At 45.3% G+C, this 18349-nt stretch overlaps 1 protein-coding gene across 1 annotated transcript; it reads left to right on the top strand.

Moving 5' to 3' along the window:
* The first annotated feature begins 15805 nt into the window (after nt 1-15805).
* Nucleotides 15806-17463, top strand: TMSB4X (thymosin beta 4 X-linked). The gene is made up of 3 exons (XM_072849483.1): nt 15806-15927; nt 16547-16660; nt 17004-17463. The coding sequence occupies exons 2-3, from the start codon at nt 16561-16563 to the stop codon at nt 17036-17038; spliced, it is 135 nt and encodes a 44-aa protein (XP_072705584.1). The 5' UTR covers nt 15806-15927; nt 16547-16560; the 3' UTR covers nt 17039-17463.
* The last annotated feature ends 886 nt before the right edge of the window (nt 17464-18349 follow it).

Below are 18349 nucleotides of genomic sequence, written 5' to 3'. Positions count from 1 at the left end.
ACATTTCTGATCGTTCCCTTATCCATATGATCTTTATAATACGAAGTAAACACGTTTCCATGCTGGAGCATTTTGGGCCAACACTTCTCAGCAGCAGCCGCTCCCGTGGTTATTCAGCACCCTGTGTTTGCTGCATGGCGGCAGCAGCCTCCATGCTGCCTCTGCCAGGGGGTTCAGTGCCTCAGCTGCGGAGCAGAGCCACGACAGACACCACAGAGGGCCTTCCCTCGCAAAAAGAGGGCTGAAATTTGGTCCCACCTTCAGACCTCAGTGGTACAATCTCCCTCCTGGTCTTGGTGATCCTGGCCACACGCTGCGATTTGAATCTCCATTCAAACGGAGGGGAGAAGCCAAAGGGAGAATCCCTTGACCTAACTCAGAGAGCTGTACCTAAAACCACAGTCATTGCACCAACCCCAAGACTCGTCCTTTGTCCTTGCTGAAAGACCCGCTGACTTCAGGTGACGGTGTGATGGGACACAAGCCCCTCGCTACGTGAGTGGAGTGAGGAGTGACCGGCGGCTGCGGTGTGGGTGTAGGGTTCGGTGGTGGACCAGGCTCAGCTGTGCTGCTAACCAGCAGGAAAGGCTTTAGTTATTCCAGACCTTAGCAACCGAGCTACAGAAAATGAATGCAAGACCCACTTGACTTCTGTGAGTGCTGTGGGTTTAGGTTCGGTTGGGCTCACAGATGAAATGTAGCAGAAAATTAAAAAAAAAAAAATTAAAAAACAGAACAGAGCTTGCATTAAAAGGCTGCATGGAAAGGCTGCTGTTCCTCACCCTTTTTTTCATGCTAATAGGAGAATTATCAATATAACTCTTCAATAGTAGAATTATCAACATTTGTGGAGCCACTACCCCTCCTAAATGTCTGCAAAGGACCAGGTATAAGGCATAGAGAAGTCTTGCCATTCAGGGATTGTTTCTGTTAAGATACAATTTGTGGCTCTTCATTTCACAAGAAAGACTTCCATTAACACCATTGTGGCCTACATGGGAAGAGGATGTTCAGGGCAGGGGATCAGCATTAGCTCCATTGATTTATTTGTGCAAATTGTACTCCTTTCCACTCAGTAATACAGCACAGACTTTAATCCAGGCTTACACCCTAAGTTTCATACTTCCTTCTGAGTGGCTGATAACTAAAACGATCAGATAATAATGTGATCCTGCCTCCCTACTGTATCCAGAGTCCTTAGTGAGCCCAGTGATTTACCTGGAAAATGCAGGAACAGGCAAGAGCCTTAAGATCCCTGTATAACCTATTTCATGTGGGAGCCTCATCACTCAGTCAACAGATCCAGGTCAAGTTATCAGATCTGCTTCGTGACTACTTCCAAGTATCTCTGAGAATATGGGTAGTTAAGTGGCTACTAAAGATGGGATTCATCTCACCTAATAGTAGCTATTTAAAAGTTAAGTGGCTACTGTAAGGTAGTCCCTTTATACTCTCCTACAGTCGATGGGATAGCAGGGAGAGGAAACTCTGGGGAGTGATTCATTTCCCTTATCCTCAACCTCTGTCCTTGGATGGGATGAATCACCCAAGAGATGACATTGCACTGATTGTGGGAAGAGCCTGGGCTACAGCTGCAGATTGACTTTGGGTAAGATGACTCGCACCCTCTGCAATGCTTTCAACAGCAGTTAGGGCAATCAAGAAGCATCCATTTTTTCTGCAAGTGAGACTAAAGTTTCCAAGCCACTTCTGGTTTTTTGAAAAAGATTGTGTCCTCCAAGCTGCTAATAAAAATCCCCCTCTCAAAACACCTCTCACCTTGGTAGAGAATGGATTGCTGATTCTTCCTCTTAGTGGACACATTTCGTATGGGTTTCCCATCCTGGCCATATTTCCTCAGTTTGCTTACTAGAACACGACACAGTCTCAGGGGCCCTAGTGGAGTCAGGATATTTTACATCTATTGCTTTCTCCTTATCCAAAGAAAGAAATTGGATTGGCTTGAATCCCTGTTGGGAGTTGTTTATCATGACATTATCTTCCAGGTATTTAATTTTTTTCCTGAGGTTTGAAGTTAGCCTGTCAAGTCTGTAATCCGGTGTTTTTCTGTATTCCACCATTTAAAAATGGGTATGGTCTTTGACCTTTACTGCTTTTCACAGACCTCTCTTGTCTTTTCTACATTCTTTGAAGAACTCCCTATGCCTAAGTTATTACTTTGATTTGCTCCATAAATATTTTAAGTCAAATTTCATCAGAATGACGCAGCTTGAACACACTTATCTCAGCCACACTGTCTAACCCAATCTTCCCTTAGCTTGAACTGCACCTCTGTCTTCATCTGTCTGAATTAATGTGATTAACTCCTTGGCACAGTTTACCTTTTGGAAAGGCTAGAACTAAAAGAGACCTCAGCCTTCTCTGCTCTATCTGCTATTCACTCTCTTCACTTGGCAATGGGCTGTGACATCCCTGGGGCATGCCTCTCTTAGCAAATGCTGGGGGAACATGAGGGTGAAGTTATGAGATACAAGACGAAAATATATGAATACTTCTGTAACTTTCTTCCTAATTAGCGGATTTTTACTATGCTTCATAGTTTAAACAGCAAGGTTAGGGGCCAATAGAAAAAGAGTATCTTTCAGATATCAAAGCAAACAGGACAGATGAGTGCAAAATACCCGAAGTATATCCTCAAAATCCAGATCATGTAAATCTCAAATAGTGAGCTATGTCACCTATTTTAATGGATTGCTTTATCCCATAGGCACCCAAAGGCAAAAGTTGTTTTCTCACTTAGCTTAAAATTTCTTACGGGGGTCTTCAGTTTTAGCCACTCATATTTGCTCAGAAGTTTTTGTTGCATGAATTTGAGTACTCATTGCTCTGTCATGGCCCATATCAAGGCAGATGGGCCTCACCAACTAAATGAGGGAGTGGTAGGGAATAAGACCAAAACCTTGTGAGAAAAAATCCTAGGAGGTAGAACAATTATCTGGGAAATGGGAGATCCTGTGGTTTCAAGCCAGGCTTCTTCTTGCCCCTTGTCCTAACCCTTGCACTCATGCTTGTGCAATGTTTCCATCCCACCATGGTCTGGTTTAAGATGCTCTCCTGGGATGTTAGAGTAAGGTTTTAACCTCACAGGGGCTGAGTAGCTCCACCTACCCGGAGATTGCCACATCCTTGGAAACCACGCTGCAAAGAGCAGGCGCTAGCACATGCTGCACCTCTGCTCTGCAGAGGGCCAGGGGACACTGCAAGTGGGGTGAGCACTAGTGGAAGGGGTGGGGGAATGGACCACCTGAGGGAAATGATTCTGGTCCCTCCATAGTCAAAACCAGGAAATACGGTTACAAGCAGACTGCATCCTCCCTTGCAGGCTTCCCGAGCTGCCCATCGCAGGATTTGGAAGCGTGGCAGCGACGTCAAGGCAGACGTGTTTTTTTCCGCTGCTCTCCAGCCTGCATACTTGAATGTTCAGAGAAGCATTGCCTATGTTGGGCATCTGAATTACAGCAGACTGGATTTCATCCATCAAATGCTGATGATGTATTTGTAAAATCTCAGAGGAATATTGATATTAAGCAACCACAAGAGTGCTTTAATACATCATTTGAAAAGTGGCAAGTTTATAAAAACTATTTAAGATGCTGAGACAAAAATTATCCCAAATTCCCATTTATGCCAAGTCATTTTACAGTGTCTCTTGAATTCTTGCTGAACAAAAGGCTTGGGCCAAAAATTTGTGTCAGAAAATAATTAATCCATTCTCTGAGGGAGGCTGATCACTCTCACTTTATACTTCATTCTTTCTCCATTACCAGCACCTCCTTTATCTTTCTTTTCTTTCCTTTGCCATTAATTGAAAACATACAGTAGCTTTCTCTCCTCAAGACAGTTTTGACTAGAAGTATCAGAAGTAGTCTCTGATCCCCCCATCTCAGCTGATATCGAACCCCCCCAGCCCTCCTTATAGTCTGGTGGTAATGGGGGAATGGGCACAAAATTGACCTATTTTGGCACCAAACTACAGGACAAAGGCGACTGCTAATGGAATACTAATTTAGATATTATCCATAGCATATCTTTGCTTGTGCAAAAGAAATAATGGATGCTTTTAAGGTTTTAAATTCAAGGTGAGTTACTATGGAAGCTGGGTGCAGATGGACAACTACCCAGATTAATAAGCACAAATGACTTCTTATGCTGGCTGACTTTTCATGTTATCTTTTCCTGATTTCAAAAGGGGCTTTGGATGTCAGAAAGAAGACTCACAGATTCAATGGCTGAAATAAAAAGAGCAGTCCCATATGTGACTTCTTTGTCTGTGGCTAGTTCCAGATATAAAAGCAAAAGGCTAATCAAACTGCTGAGCTCCAAAAAATTGCCCAAAGCATTTCATAATGGCATAGGATAGCTCATTTTGAGCAATCCGTTCATAAGTGCATTAATACAACTCATGCACAACTCCACTTGGCCTTACCTCAGCAAAATAGTATCCCCTGCAAATACCCACTTCCCCAGTCTATATTTCATGGTGTTATTTCTTTTCTCCTTAATGGTATTTTGTTTGTTAGTCATTACCATTAAAAGCATGATTTTAGGGCAGGCAAAAAGCAAACACAAATGCATGTAAGGAGAGAGGATTGCTTTGAACTGCTCCTCCACTTCAGGAGAGGAGGGGAGAGGAGAGGAGAGGAGAGGAGAGGAGAGGAGAGGAGAGGAGAGGAGAGGAGAGGAGAGGAGAGGAGAGGAGAGGAGAGGAGAGGAGAGGAGAGGAGAGGAGAGGAGAGGAGAGGAGAGGAGAGGAGAGGAGAGGAGAGGAGAGGAGGAGACAGGAGACAGGAAAGGAGACATGGGGGTTTGGATAGTCTGCAGCAAGAAAGACCACTTGCTGCCTTTTCCCATCTCGTTCAGGAGCTCTGCTCTGTTACGCTCAGAAAAGGGAAACAATACACGGGAGTTTATGAGCAATACAATAGCAAGCAATAAATCTGAAAACCTCAGCATGCCATTAAATGAATTACTAGTTTACTCTCATTTGGGACAACTGCCTAAGCATTCAATAGCAATAATATCACTCTGACTAGACAAGTAAGTCCTGGGTAGTACTGGAGCTGTGACTGAACAGTGGTCACCGTGCTTCCCTCCGTTCTCTGCCTAGCAAATACAGGCACCACACAGAAAGAGAGGCAGCCTCGAAAGCCATGACAAACGTCTGTCTGAAGGCAACCTGATAGGGCTGCATGTGGTTACTCTCAAAAGCGGGTAAGAAAAAGCATCCTGGTGAAGATTTAATAACAAAAATGAATGACACATAAGAGGAAAAAGAATAACTGGGAATATCTGTTTATCACTTGCCCTCACGCAACAAAAGCGGATCTCCAGTGAGAGTGGAACGCCGTGCATCTGCAGTTGGTAAAAAGATTTCTCACACAACTAAAAATTAACTTTGGGAGTTCTTGTCACAAGATATCAAGGAGAAGAGCTTGGTAAGACTCGCAAAAAAGGTTATGAAGCAAATGTACAGTTATGTTCTTCTGTTCTCCTAAAGGAAAATAAAGTCTCATGCTTCACTCCAAATGACAGTGGGGTTTCCACATCAATGATGGATGTGGAAGCATCCATAGAGCTGTCTTCGTATGGATTCTTGCAATTCTCCCATGTTGATCACTTACCATGCTCAGACCTGAATATTTACCTCCAACCTGTTTTTCCTGCTGAAAGATGTTTGACCAAACACCAACAAAATCTTTTGTTTCTTGTTGAAGTACTCTATGGATTCATTCAGATGGCCAACCGAATATCCTCTAGCTGCTATTAATAAAGTTGCGTTCTTATTTTTCTGATAACCTTATATTATTCTGGGAGAGGATATATATTTTAGTTTCATCATATTAGGGAATTTTAGAAAAGGAACATACTACCTAATTATTAGCAATATTCCCTTAATGCTCAGAGCCTTCCTCATGGCAGTGTGTTGGAGTTGCAAACACAGAACAAAATGATGGGTTTACACTCACTGCAGGAATTAGAGCCGCTGTTTTGCTCTCCAGCAAGTGATAAATGAAGCTCTTGCTAGGACTCTGCCCAAGCATCAGCGGGAGAGAGTCTCTTTAGACCAATGTAAAGCATTACTCACTCAACAAGAAAACCGTCCCACATTTACAGCATTCTAGTCCCTTATTGCCTTGAAGAATTTGAAGCAAATTTGAGATTTTTTTAACTTCGTAGCAAAGGTGGTGGCAGTAGTAAACTGCATTTGAACGTTAAGTTTGTGTATGAAGCCACTGTGGGGTCTATGTTTCAATTCAGTATCTTCTTTTAATGGGTGAAAATTTGTGGCAGGGTGGATGCTCCTGGGATGCAGATGGGAGAGCTGAGCAGACACTGGGCTGTGCCTCCGTCCTGCAAAGGGCAGCACATACTGCAGCCCTCAGTGCTCAGGAGGAATGGGATGCTACAGGATGATGAATCTTTTGAAGAAATCCATTTTGGCTGAGGACCTGAGTTGGTCCTCTTAAATAATTTTGCCCGTGTCAGTAATCCATCCAAATAGGAATGATTCTTCATTGCCCTGCTGCCTTGTTTTCATTTTAGTGGAGTGTAAACTGGACATGCTACATTAACCATTACTGCCTGGGTAGGATATTTTTCAGCAAGGTAAAAGATGTTAATCTGAATCGCCCTCAAGCTAAGGAATAGAACTAAAACCATGGAGCCAATATAACACAATGTAATAGAATATTATACATACACTATAATATTATAATATTATATTACATGATATAATGTAATGGCATATTACACTGCATGTTATATGTTGTATATCATATATCATATACCATATATCAAATATCGTATTACATGTTACATATTATATACATATGTGTGTGTGGTTTAAGTACATATACATATATGTAAGGATTCTCATCACCATAATCTCTGGCCACATTTTCAGAGAAATGGTGGAAACAATCACATTTTTGAGGAGTCAGGCTTCCTAGTGTGTGTAAGCCATGGTCTAAGAAAGCACTAAGGGATTCTCAGGTGATTTTGTTTCTAGATCTTTGATAAACTTCGTGAAGAATGAGACATTGGGTACTCAAAGGTGCTGTGGCTCTTCTGTCTGTTTCAGGACACGTATGTATCTTTGCTGCTGAAGCTGCCCTTCAATATCTAAATCTTGTGTTTCCTTGAAGACCGATGTCCTCCGATCTGTGCAAAACCATGGTAATCACCAGTAAAAATTTGATCCCTGCAATTTATATATATACAATCGTATTTCTGCCAAGTAAGCCAGTGTTGTGGTTTAGCCCCAGTCGGCAACTGAGCACCACCCAGCCGCTCGCTCACTCCGCCCCCGGTGGGATGGGGGAGAGAATCGGAAGAGCAAAAGTAAGAAAACTTGTGGGTTGAGATAAGAACAGTTTAATAATTGGAACAAAAACAAACAAACTGTAATGAGAAGGAAAACAACAAGAGAGAGAGAGGAACAAAACCCAGGGGGGGAAAAAAACCAAGTGATACAACCGCTCACCACCCACCGACCAACACCCAGCCTGTCTCCGGGCAGCGATTGCTGCCCCCTGGCCAACTGCCCCCAGTTTCTATACTGAGCATGACACCATATGGTATGGAATAGCCCTTTGGCCAGTTAGGATCAACTACCCTGGCTGTGCCCCCTCCCAGCTTCTTGTGTGCCCGGCAGAGCATGGGAAGCTGAAAAGTCCTTGACCAGTGTAAACACCACTTAGCAACAACTAAAACATCAGTGTGTTATCAACATTATTCTCATACTAAAATCCAAGACGCAGCACTATACCAGCTACTAGGAAGAAAATTAACTCTATCCCAGCCGAAACCAGGACAGCCAGTGCGGGAGGACTAACACTAGCAGATGTGGTGTGAAGTTTACAGGGAGAAAATTACCCCTTATGGAATTTGCGAGTGTGTCTAAACCAACAGAGTAACATCTATGCTCGGTGTGTATTGCAGAGACAGACATGACATTTTTGATCTAGGACATGGCTCCCTCCAACTGCCCTGTGCAGGCGTGGCTTCATTTTAAACCTGGAGTCTTGGAATATTTCGGTTATTATTACAAGCATCGCAGATGTGTAGTAGCATTGAAAGTGCGTGTTAATACAAACCGCAGCCCACTGGTGGCAGCAGTTCGTTACTAGTGGACAAAACTCTGCTTGAACAGCACGGGCTCTGCACACACACCTGATTTATGGGGAGAGAACCAACTCTAGCATCTAGTTCGATCTACAGAGCTGCTCCTCTTTCTCATCCCATAATTCTCATTTTATCAAGACTGCAGCTGTGAAATAAAACTGATATTACAAGTGTAGGAGACTAATCAGCAGAAGATAAAGAGGCTACACATATAAGTTGAGACATGTTCCCTTTGGGCAGTTTGATACCATCCCCAGTTTCCCATCCATTCTGTTTAAGGCACATTGAATAACTGCAAGGAATGGAAGCTGGACTCAATCCCATCCTTATTAATATCAGTAGCAAAGCACTCATGGACTGAAAAATTTGAAACTACGTATTTTTGCTCTTTCTGCTCCTGTGTGATAGTTCGCACTCAGGTGCAAAGTAGCTGTACACCTCTCTGCAGAAATGAGCTCTCTCTGCCTGCCTGCCTGCAGTGACATGTTTTGGCAATAATCCCACTATGTCAATACGTATTAGCCTTACTGTTGTTGTTTTTCCTGTGCATGTGTGCAGTAACTTCCTACCAACCTTAAAACATGCCAGGGAATGCTTTTGTTTCTGTTAGACATAAACAAACTCGTACCTAGTGATAATGAGCAACAGAGGTGACACTTGAGCGAACAGATGCCACAGAACCTGCTACGACCAGAAACTGCGAGTACCTCTGAGGGCTCCTCGTCCTGCAAGGAAAAATGGACTCTGCTCCGTCTGGCAAATTTTCCTGCCAGCGACCATGTCCTTGGGTGTATTTCTACAAGCCTGATACTTTTAACACAAAAATCACAAGCTTTATCAGTCTTTAACCTCTAGCACTGGTCCATACCCTTCTGTGTGGAATAACTTGAGCACTCCTATGGGCAAAGTGGTGCTTTCCTGAGCTCCCTGCCCACCTGCCTTAATTGCCCCGGCAGGAATAATAGTCAAGGTTAGATTGTTTGAAAAAGTGAGACAAAGACAAGCCTGGGAAAATCCTGAATGCCTACCAAGCACGGGGTTCTTTTCAACCCACGCGTCCTGCGCGTGTGACTTTGCTTCAACAGATGTGTCTCCCAATCCCCACCTCTGTTTGCACTCAGATATCACAACTTCGCTCCACCTTGAAAGAGAAATGTGAGGGCAAAAGACTTGAAAGTTTCAGGAGCCGTGTGGGTGCCAGGACAACCTTTTCTGTCACACACGTTGGTGGGGTGATGAAGCCTTCATGCTGTGAGAGCTGTGCCTTTCATCCTCAAGAAGGTAACCCCCCCAACACACACACACTCCTAGTCCCTGCCACCTGTGGAGTACACCAGAGGCAACTAAAATCCATGGCTGTGGCAGTCACAAGAGGCCCTTCTTCTCCCTTGCTTTTTACCAACTGGCACTGTGAAGAAAGCATCACGTCAATAAAGTTTAAAGACTGGATGTGCTTTACCCCAGCAGCTCCATCTTTCACTCCTTACCTTGGTGAAAGCTTAAATGTCAAGGAGGTGAGTCAGGTTTTGAGCACACCTCCTAGCCATTTCTATATCTGGTTGGGTGGCAAGCTTAGTTTCTTCTTTTTTTTTTTCCTTTTTTTTCTTTTTTTCCTAAAAATAAATGAAATTAAGAACGGAGTAGTGGAGAAAAATAAATAGATAGATTAGATAGATAAACCCACACATAGACTTTGAAAAATCTTGCCTGCCTACAATCTGACAAGAGACAAAAGACTGTTGCACTTGTATGGGTTTGGGGAGCCGAGAACACAAAGGAGCTTAATAGCTGAATATGCTTAAGCTGGTTTTAAAGCGAATGCATCAGATATGGCTAGCAGCATTCAGCACAAGTGGTAAAATCCACCCAAGAAAATAAACACAAAGCAATAAACCTGGGGTGAGTTCCACGTTGCCACTAGTTTAAAGCCAGCTCAGAGATAGCTATATACGGAGCACGGAGCACAGGTGTGGTCTCAAGGGCAGTGCTATTTTCCAAGCTAAACAAATTAATCCTGCTGTATGCTCATGCATAGTGACTTACGCTACTCTTCTGTATCACATCAAGTTATGTCATGAGAATGTCAGCTTTGGAGGGAGAGAAGCCCACTGTTGGAATGACATAATTAACCTAATTAATGACGTCAGGTACCTTTTGGTGCTCTGCAATTCATCCATGAGTACAGTATGCAGTACGGGCATCCTGGGGATGTTCACTGTCGGGTATTTCCCTGTCTCTGTGCTCTTTCTTATGAGCAAGCGGATTGGCAACCCCCAAAGGGACTGCCAAAGCCCATACAATAGCTTAGGCAGTTTGACGCTATTAGTCATTGTTTCATTCTGCGTGTTTACTTTGGTCATCCTTTTTTCAATGGAATTCTGATAAGAATAGCTGCCTTGTCTTTTGTACATATGGACTTGCTTGCATGTTGAATAGAGGCCACAGTATTTTGAATGTATATCTAGCTTTCTCTTTGCATTGAAAGAAATTCATATTCAATGGTGACATAAAAATCCGGTCTCTCCATTTGCCTTGAGATTTCTGTTTGTAATCTCTGTTGACACCCATGCACATGCCATATAATTAGCAGTTTTACTTAGGAGAAGCCTAACGTTGGAGGATTAAGGGGTTGCTGAGTTGCACTAGGAGAAATGATTCATCATGCTTTTGTGATGCATTATGCTGATGTTGTCACTTACACACTTTCAAAATCATTATTTTTACTCATATAAACGAGAGGGAAGAAAAGTTGCTGCAAACTTCAGAAAATGATGACAAGCACTTGTGAAAATCTGACACAGAGATGCCTTCTTCAGGCAGGAGATACGCTAGGGTATCGGTTTGGGTTGTCTCAGGTGCTTTGCAAATCAACCACTGTCTCTAGAGACAGCTTTTAAGCATAGCGTTTGCACATGCATCTGGCAGCAAGGAACTCCAGCCAAAACAGGTTGTTTGGACACTTTCAGTTCACAGACCTCTGCAAAATATCCCGTGTGAAACTCGTAAGACAAATAGCTAAAAGCTTGGTGATTCCCTGCAAACTTAAAGAAACCTTTCTGAAAGTTGGAAACATACTTCTCTTGCTTCTTCTCTATTTAGTAAAAATTTCAGAACATGATGACAATAAATTCTTAGCATCCCACAAAAGCTAGAAACCACAGCTGAAGGCCTCTTCATCTTGTTTGCTTTGTTATTGACCACATGCAGGCAGCCTTCCACTTGGAGTATCAAATAGCCTAGCTTCCTGTTGCTTTGCCACAGCTTTCTCCGTGCATTAAAAAAAAAAGGCTCAACGCTCTTCTTTTATTGTTTACGGGTATAGGGAAGGCGGGGAAAGCAGAGTCAGGCAGACTGGTGTGGGAGAGGAGCATCTGCTACTCGAGGGTATTTAGCTTCCCGTGCAGCAATCTGAGCTTCCCAACCTGGCTTCTCCTCTCCCACAAGCACTACTTTCTTAACGTCATGACCTCTTGCAAAGTTCCCTTTGTCAAGCACAGTAAAAAAGGAAATGCCGCTACTTGTAAAGCCAATTACTGCCAGTATTTGTCCAGCTAGGACAGGCATTTTGCAACCCTCTTCTGAAATTAAGCTGACGGGGGATGGGAAGGATCTCCTTTTAAACACGTTGCTCCATGAATCAATTTCCCTTTTTTTTAATTGTCAATAGCGTTCGGTGGAATGTGACACACCGCAAATATTGTGCTCTGATGTTTGAGCAACTGAACACCCAAACCCTGATGTCACCGTCAACACCCTTCTGCTGCTGGCAGGGAGGTAGTGCAGCAAGAAACTACCCAAAGGGATTGTCTCTTCACTTGCACTCTCAGGATCATTGCCAGCTCCTGTTTCCTCCAGCGGTATATGGAGTGAGAGAAAGCATTCTTTCTCTGAGAGTCAAGCATGTGAAAAGAAGATTTCACATGTGAAACTGAGACCTGGAAAACAATCACTTGGCTTCTCTTCCTTTAATTTATTTTCCATATGATAGAGAAATTTACATACAGAGTTTATTTTTATCTTACTAGTCATCTGATGTGCCTGGGATCCCATTATGAATAATAAGCTGAGACGGGAATTAATCTTGGGTGCTTTATCACATAGACATTTCATGTTCTCCTAATTACTTTTTTCTTTTTTTTTTTTAATAAACGCATAGACTCTATGGCAGAATTAGCATAAGGTTAGAAGACTTGTGCTCCTGATCATGTTTCAAAACATCCTTCAAATAGAGTTCAAGGAAAAGCCCACTGAAGTCAATTTGAGATACAGACACTTTCACTGGCATCTGTTAATATCTGATTAAGCCCCTGTTGCATGGCCTTGAGCAAGTCTTTTATCATCACATTTTTGCAAATGGGAGCAGTACATACTTACCTGGAAAAGGACTGTTCATGTTTTTTATGAGGCTTCAAACATGGACACACAAATAAGACGCAAGAACCATGGTTTACCACTTACTACCTTTCCTACTATGTGAATTTCCTAGAAGGCAAGAAAGAACTTGCAGCCTTGCTGTAGTTCAACCCCTCAAAGGTGCTAGCTGAAACTACCTTAGCAAGGGTCCAATTTCCTTCTTGCAAATGGGATCAGCAACGTGCTGAAAAGTGCTCTCCTTTAACATGCAAATGACTGAGAGTGTATGTCTAGCAGGGTACTACACCACCAAGTATTTGTTGACTGAAATTTTTTTAAATAATCACGATAAGAAACTGGTGACACAAAACCCAATAAAGCAATAAAAAGATGGAGCAGCTCATCAATATCCAAAATAAGAATTCCTAAGCTAGCTATCCTTTACATTATGCGGCCTAGGACATTTATCGACGATGTCAGCTCTGCCCCATCCAAGTGCGCTTTGGAGTTTGTTATCCCCAGAAGTTATTTGACATGGGGCAGTCTTGTATGAACACGTACCTTCCTCGCATTCTCCAAATAGCAACAAACAGAAGTAAACATAAAAGGACATGGAGATATGCAATTTCTGTAGCTAGACCACTAATACAAAATGCTATAAAGAGGATTTACTTTTACAGAAATTAGCCTATGTCCTGCCACTGAAATGCAACACCCTCATTTTGCTTCAGCAGAACAATACTGTGTTCATATATGTAGTAACGTACCTCTGACATTTCTAAGATACTGTGACTATCTCAGTATTAATCCACCAGAAGCGAGATATAGGAAGGCAGAGAAGTAGCAAAAGTGTAAATCTTTTATTTGTCTCCGTCTCTCAGAACTATAATTGAATCTAAACTCAGAGAGGAGCCTGGTGCGCAGATAGCGGCAAAGCTCCATCTAAGGCTGTGGGTGACACTGATTTAAGGGATCTGTGCCTCTGTCCCAAAACGAGCAGAAACAAAAGAAGGCAATACTGCTACTGGACACACGACTTCTGAAAAATCACACCCCAGTCCCACTGTTCTTCAATTTCAGGAGTGCATCTCCCACAATGAGGTCAGGGGAATACTGATTTGCTCAGACACACGGGTGAGCGACTGCAGCAGCCACAGAAGAGACCAATTCTAAAGAGTATTTATATTAAATTTACTCTCACTTGAGAGGCAAAAAAAAAATCTTCAGCAAAACTGAAAAGTCTGAGGCTGTAGCACCATTGGGGATGCTGATGAACTGATCATCAGAGAAATTTCACAATTCCTAGTCACGAGGTTCAATGCTCAAAACCGTCAAAGCAGTAAAAGGCCATAAACTCATTTTACAGAACTTGCTCAAAAGCTAGCAGAGTTAGCTGGTATCCAACACAGAAGATCCGTCGGGAACGCTTTTAATGCCGCTATTATGAAAATCTGTAAATATTCCCAAATTATATGATATATTCCCTGCCATTTCTTTCCTAAGCAATTCCTTTGGCCTTCAGTCTCGCACAGTCCCTGGCTCATAGGAATACTTTTAGCTTACACCATTGCTCACAGTGATAATACTCTGTTCATCTCAATTTTGGAGGTGCTCATGGCCTAGAGGAGGAAACCAGACTTTATACACCACACCTCCAAATGTGAAGGAGCTCAGCTTTAGGAAGACTCCGGGCTGACTGGAAATCCTGGTTCACTATAGTAAGTATTATTGGGATTGCCGTGGGGACAAGATTTTACCCCTTTGAAATTACAGCTCTGGAAATGCTACAAAAAATGGCCAGCCAAGGGGGAGAGGACAGCCACGAAAAAGAGGAAGCAGCATCCCCAGGGAATTTCTTGAAATGTATTTACAGTTCTCCTTGCATATATTAATCCTGTTTGTGACTCAGGGCTTTTAATTCATCAGCAATCACCCTCGCATCAGGTACCGGGCTGGAAGGCAGGGAGCAAGGAGCAATACGCTACATGGTTTCCATACAGATCTCCCAGAAGCAGCAGAAATTCGTTCCCATGTGTCGGCTCCTGTCCCACCTCACACCTCGAAGGCAAGCGTGCCTCCGCTCCCTTGCAGAGCTGCTGCCAGACAAAGGCGCAGAGATTTCCCCGACTCCTTGTCATTCAGCCACACGCACATGCACAGATACACGCCCTTCGTCTTTCAGTACCTTCACGTGAATAATTCAGCTTATTCCCCAGAAACAAGAGTCACCCGTGCCATGCACCCCTTTCTGCCCCCTCCCCAACAGCAATTGCCCGTCCAGCTAGATTACGCTGGTTTTAGGACCGATTGCTGCATGGGGCTTGTGGTCTGCATTCCCCGAGCGAGCCGTTGGGGACATCTGGAGCCCTGCAGGGCGGGGAGCTGGCAGGCCTGCCCTCGGCCCCGGCCCTCCTTCCTTCCCCCAGCCGCAGGCAGCCAGGGCCGGGCGGGAGATGCCTCGCCGGGGCCGACCCGCTGCTGGGGAGCGGGGCTGGGAGCCAGGGCCGGGCGGCATCGGGCCGGAGCCATTGTCTGCCGGACCGGCAGCAAAGCACGGCCTGGCCTGGCCAGGGGGTGGCGGGGGGCTGTCTCTCCTTTGCAGCAGGGTGGCGAGGACAGCAGGGGCATATTCTTCCCTTGCAGCAGGGTTGCAAGAGCAATAGGGTTTTTCTCCCCCTGCAGCAGGGTTGCAAAGCCAGAGGGGGAAGGGGGGGGGCGGCGGAACAGCTCCCGGAGCTCTGAAGGGACGAAGGTTTCGTCTTTTCCTTCTAAACGCAGGAATTTGAGTAACATAAGCAGCGAGCTGGTATTGCTCAACCGGGAGAAAGGCACACAGAGAGAGATGAAGCAAAACCACCGCACGGCTCAGGCCGAGCACAGCGGTCCGCCGCTGCGGAAGGTCGCCGGCGGCTGCCCCTGCCCTCCTGCCCCTGCCCGCCCCCGCCCTGGACGCGCACCGGGCCCGGGGCGGCAGGACAGGGCGGGGGGGCCGGGGAGCGAGGGGCAGCGGCCGCCCCCCCCCCCCGACCGTCCCGGGGGTGCCTTCCCCCGAGCGGGGCCGCCTTTCCCTGAGCGGGGCCGGACCGGGGACCGGGATCGGGACCGAGACCGGGGCGATTTTCAGCTGTAAGGGCGTGCGTGTGTGCCTCTGTGTGTGTGTAGCTGTAGCTGTAGCTGTAGCTGTGTGTGCGTGTGCGCGGGGGGGAGGAGGGCTGGGCGGCGGAGGGAGGGGAAGGAAGCAAGGGGAGGGGGGGGAAAAAGAGAGAGAGAAAAAGGCGGAAAGCGGCAAAATGGTTAGCGGGTGACATCACCGCCATTTGCATAGGCGCGGGGATAAAACCGCCCCGCCAGCGAGCGCCCTTTATACTGGCGTGCGGAGCGGCGGCAGCAGCGAGCGGCGGGGCTGAGCATCACCGCGCGGCGACACCGGTGGGTCCCGCCGCCCCCCCCACCCCCCCCTCGGGTCCCCCAGCGCGGGCAGCACGAGCCCCTGCCCGGCACCCCTACCGGGGAGGGACCCAGGGCAGGGCAGGGCAGGGCGCGGCGCGGGGGCTATTGTCTGGGGGGGGGGGGGGGGCTATTGTCTGGGGGGGGTATTGTCTGGGGGGGGTATTGTCTGGGGGCCGCGCCGCTGCAGGGCGGTGGCGTGCGCGCCGGGAGCCGGCTTTGTTGCCGTCCCAGGGCTTTATTTTTTAATTAATTCTCCCTTAACGAGTTAAAACCGCGGTCAGCGCCGGGCGCTCCCCCTCTATTGTACTCCGCAGCGCGCAAATACTGGGAGTTGCCCCCGGCGGCGGCTGGCGGCGAGCTGCAGCGCCTTCGATGCTGGATTAAATTAACACTTCTTTAAATTATTATCATCATTATTTTTAAGTACGCCGGGGATTAAGCGTCTTCTTTCCGGCGTGCGTGGAGTTGCCGGCTGCCGCGGCGGCCGGCTCCCCGCGCTGGGTGCGGCGGGCGCGGTGCCGCTGCCGCCGCGGGGTGGGCGCCGGGGGGGCCGGGGAGCCGTGGCCGGGGGTAACGGGCTGGTCCCTTGTGTGCGCAGAGTCACCTGCCAACATGTCCGACAAACCAGACATGGCCGAGATCGAGAAATTTGACAAGTCCAAATTGAAGAAGACAGAGACGCAAGAGAAAAACCCGCTGCCTTCAAAAGAAAGTGAGTGCGGGCAGGCGGCGGGGAGGGGCGGGCGGGCAGGCAGGCAGGCAGGGAGGGAGGGAGGGAGGCGGGAGGAGACAAAGAGGGGCGGCAGGCGGGGAGCCGGGGTGCAGCGGGTGCGGGGCGGAGGGAGGTGCGCGGCGGCGGCTGTGCCAGACAGCGAAAACCCGAACCCACCGCCTAGCAGCGCTTAATTTACAGTTATTTACATTTCTATTCGATACGTACATATTTTGATAGATAACGTTTTTACAAACTGTAGGAATTGTCATGTGAATGCATTTCCGGTTCTCGATCTTTATTTTTTCTTTCTCTCCTTTTCTGTTTTTTCCCCCCGTTTTAGCAATTGAACAGGAGAAGCAAGCGGGTGAATCGTAATGAAATCTGCCCTTCCAAATTATGCACTGTACATTCCACAAGCATTGCCTTCTTATTTTACTTCTTTTAGCTGTTTAACTTTGTAAGATGCAAAGAGGTTGGATAAAGTTTAAAATGACTGTACTGCCCCTTTCACATCAAAAGAATAGAGAGAACTACTGACACTGAATGAAGGCGCTGCCTTTCCCTCTGCCTGTCTGGCTTTGGTCCTGGTGGCATGAAAGAGCTTGCATGTTGATGAAAGAAGAACTTGGGTGGGACTACAGTAAACTAGAGTAACACACGAATAAATGCAAAGCTGTACCAAGGTCCTGCGAGCTGTAAAATGCAGTTAATCGAGTGCCATTTTTTTTTTTTGTTCAAATGATTTTAATTATTGGAATGCACAATTTTTTTAATATGCAAATAAAATGTTTTAAAACCTGGATGGTATTTATGTCCTCTGTTTGGAGAACTGTATCAAAGGATATGAAGCATAAAAGCCAGTACTGAGACACGGGATACTATAAAACCTTTGGAGATGACTCAGACCTCAATCACCATTCTCATTTTTTTTGATACGTGCTCTCACCATTAGATAAATCCGTGTTCCTCGAAGCTAGCTTGTAGACAATCTCAGTAAAAAAATTGCATGTCTTATAATTTGTTACCATGTGAGTATATCACTTTAAATATTTCTTCTTCAGTATTTAATGTAGAGCTTGATAAAGGCAAAAAATTTGGCTACGTTTATTGCTTTGCCCCGCCCATAGCATAGCTCTTTCATAAGAACCGTTCTGTACTGTTGCACAGATTCAGCCGTGGTTGTATAAATCCATAATTGGTTTAATTAATAATTAAGCCTTGTTCTGCTGATACAGTATTTAAAAGAAAATGTAACTTGAATTTTAAGCCCAAGATTGAACGTAAGCTTTTTAATACTCTAAAGCTATTTTAGTGGATTGTGTCCCATGCAAATAAAAATCATTTTGCTAAAATGTTTTGGATACTTCTATAATCTCTTAATGGCTACTTGATCCTAAGAATTGATATCAAAGAATAAAAAGCTCTGGTTTCTTTACTAATTCAAAACTAACCATTTGAGGGCAAAAACCTCATGGTAACTTACAAAATGACATTAAATCCTATATGCAAATAGCAACACTCCACATTGCTGGTTTATGGCAGTTCATTTGGGCCCGGGATACTTTTTTGGTTATTTTTCCTCAAATGACAGCAAGGTAAAATCTGTGATCCAGGGAGGTCAGTAGGAGTTGACTTCAGTAGTCATGGATTTAATCCATTACTCACTTCACTTTGAAGTGAGTAATT

This window comes from Ciconia boyciana, chromosome 1 (genome assembly GCF_034638445.1).
Source record: "Ciconia boyciana chromosome 1, ASM3463844v1, whole genome shotgun sequence".
NCBI classification, from domain to species: Eukaryota; Metazoa; Chordata; class Aves; order Ciconiiformes; family Ciconiidae; genus Ciconia; species Ciconia boyciana.
Note: the sequence above shows the minus strand (reverse complement) of the source record. Positions and strands in the feature narration are given on the sequence as shown.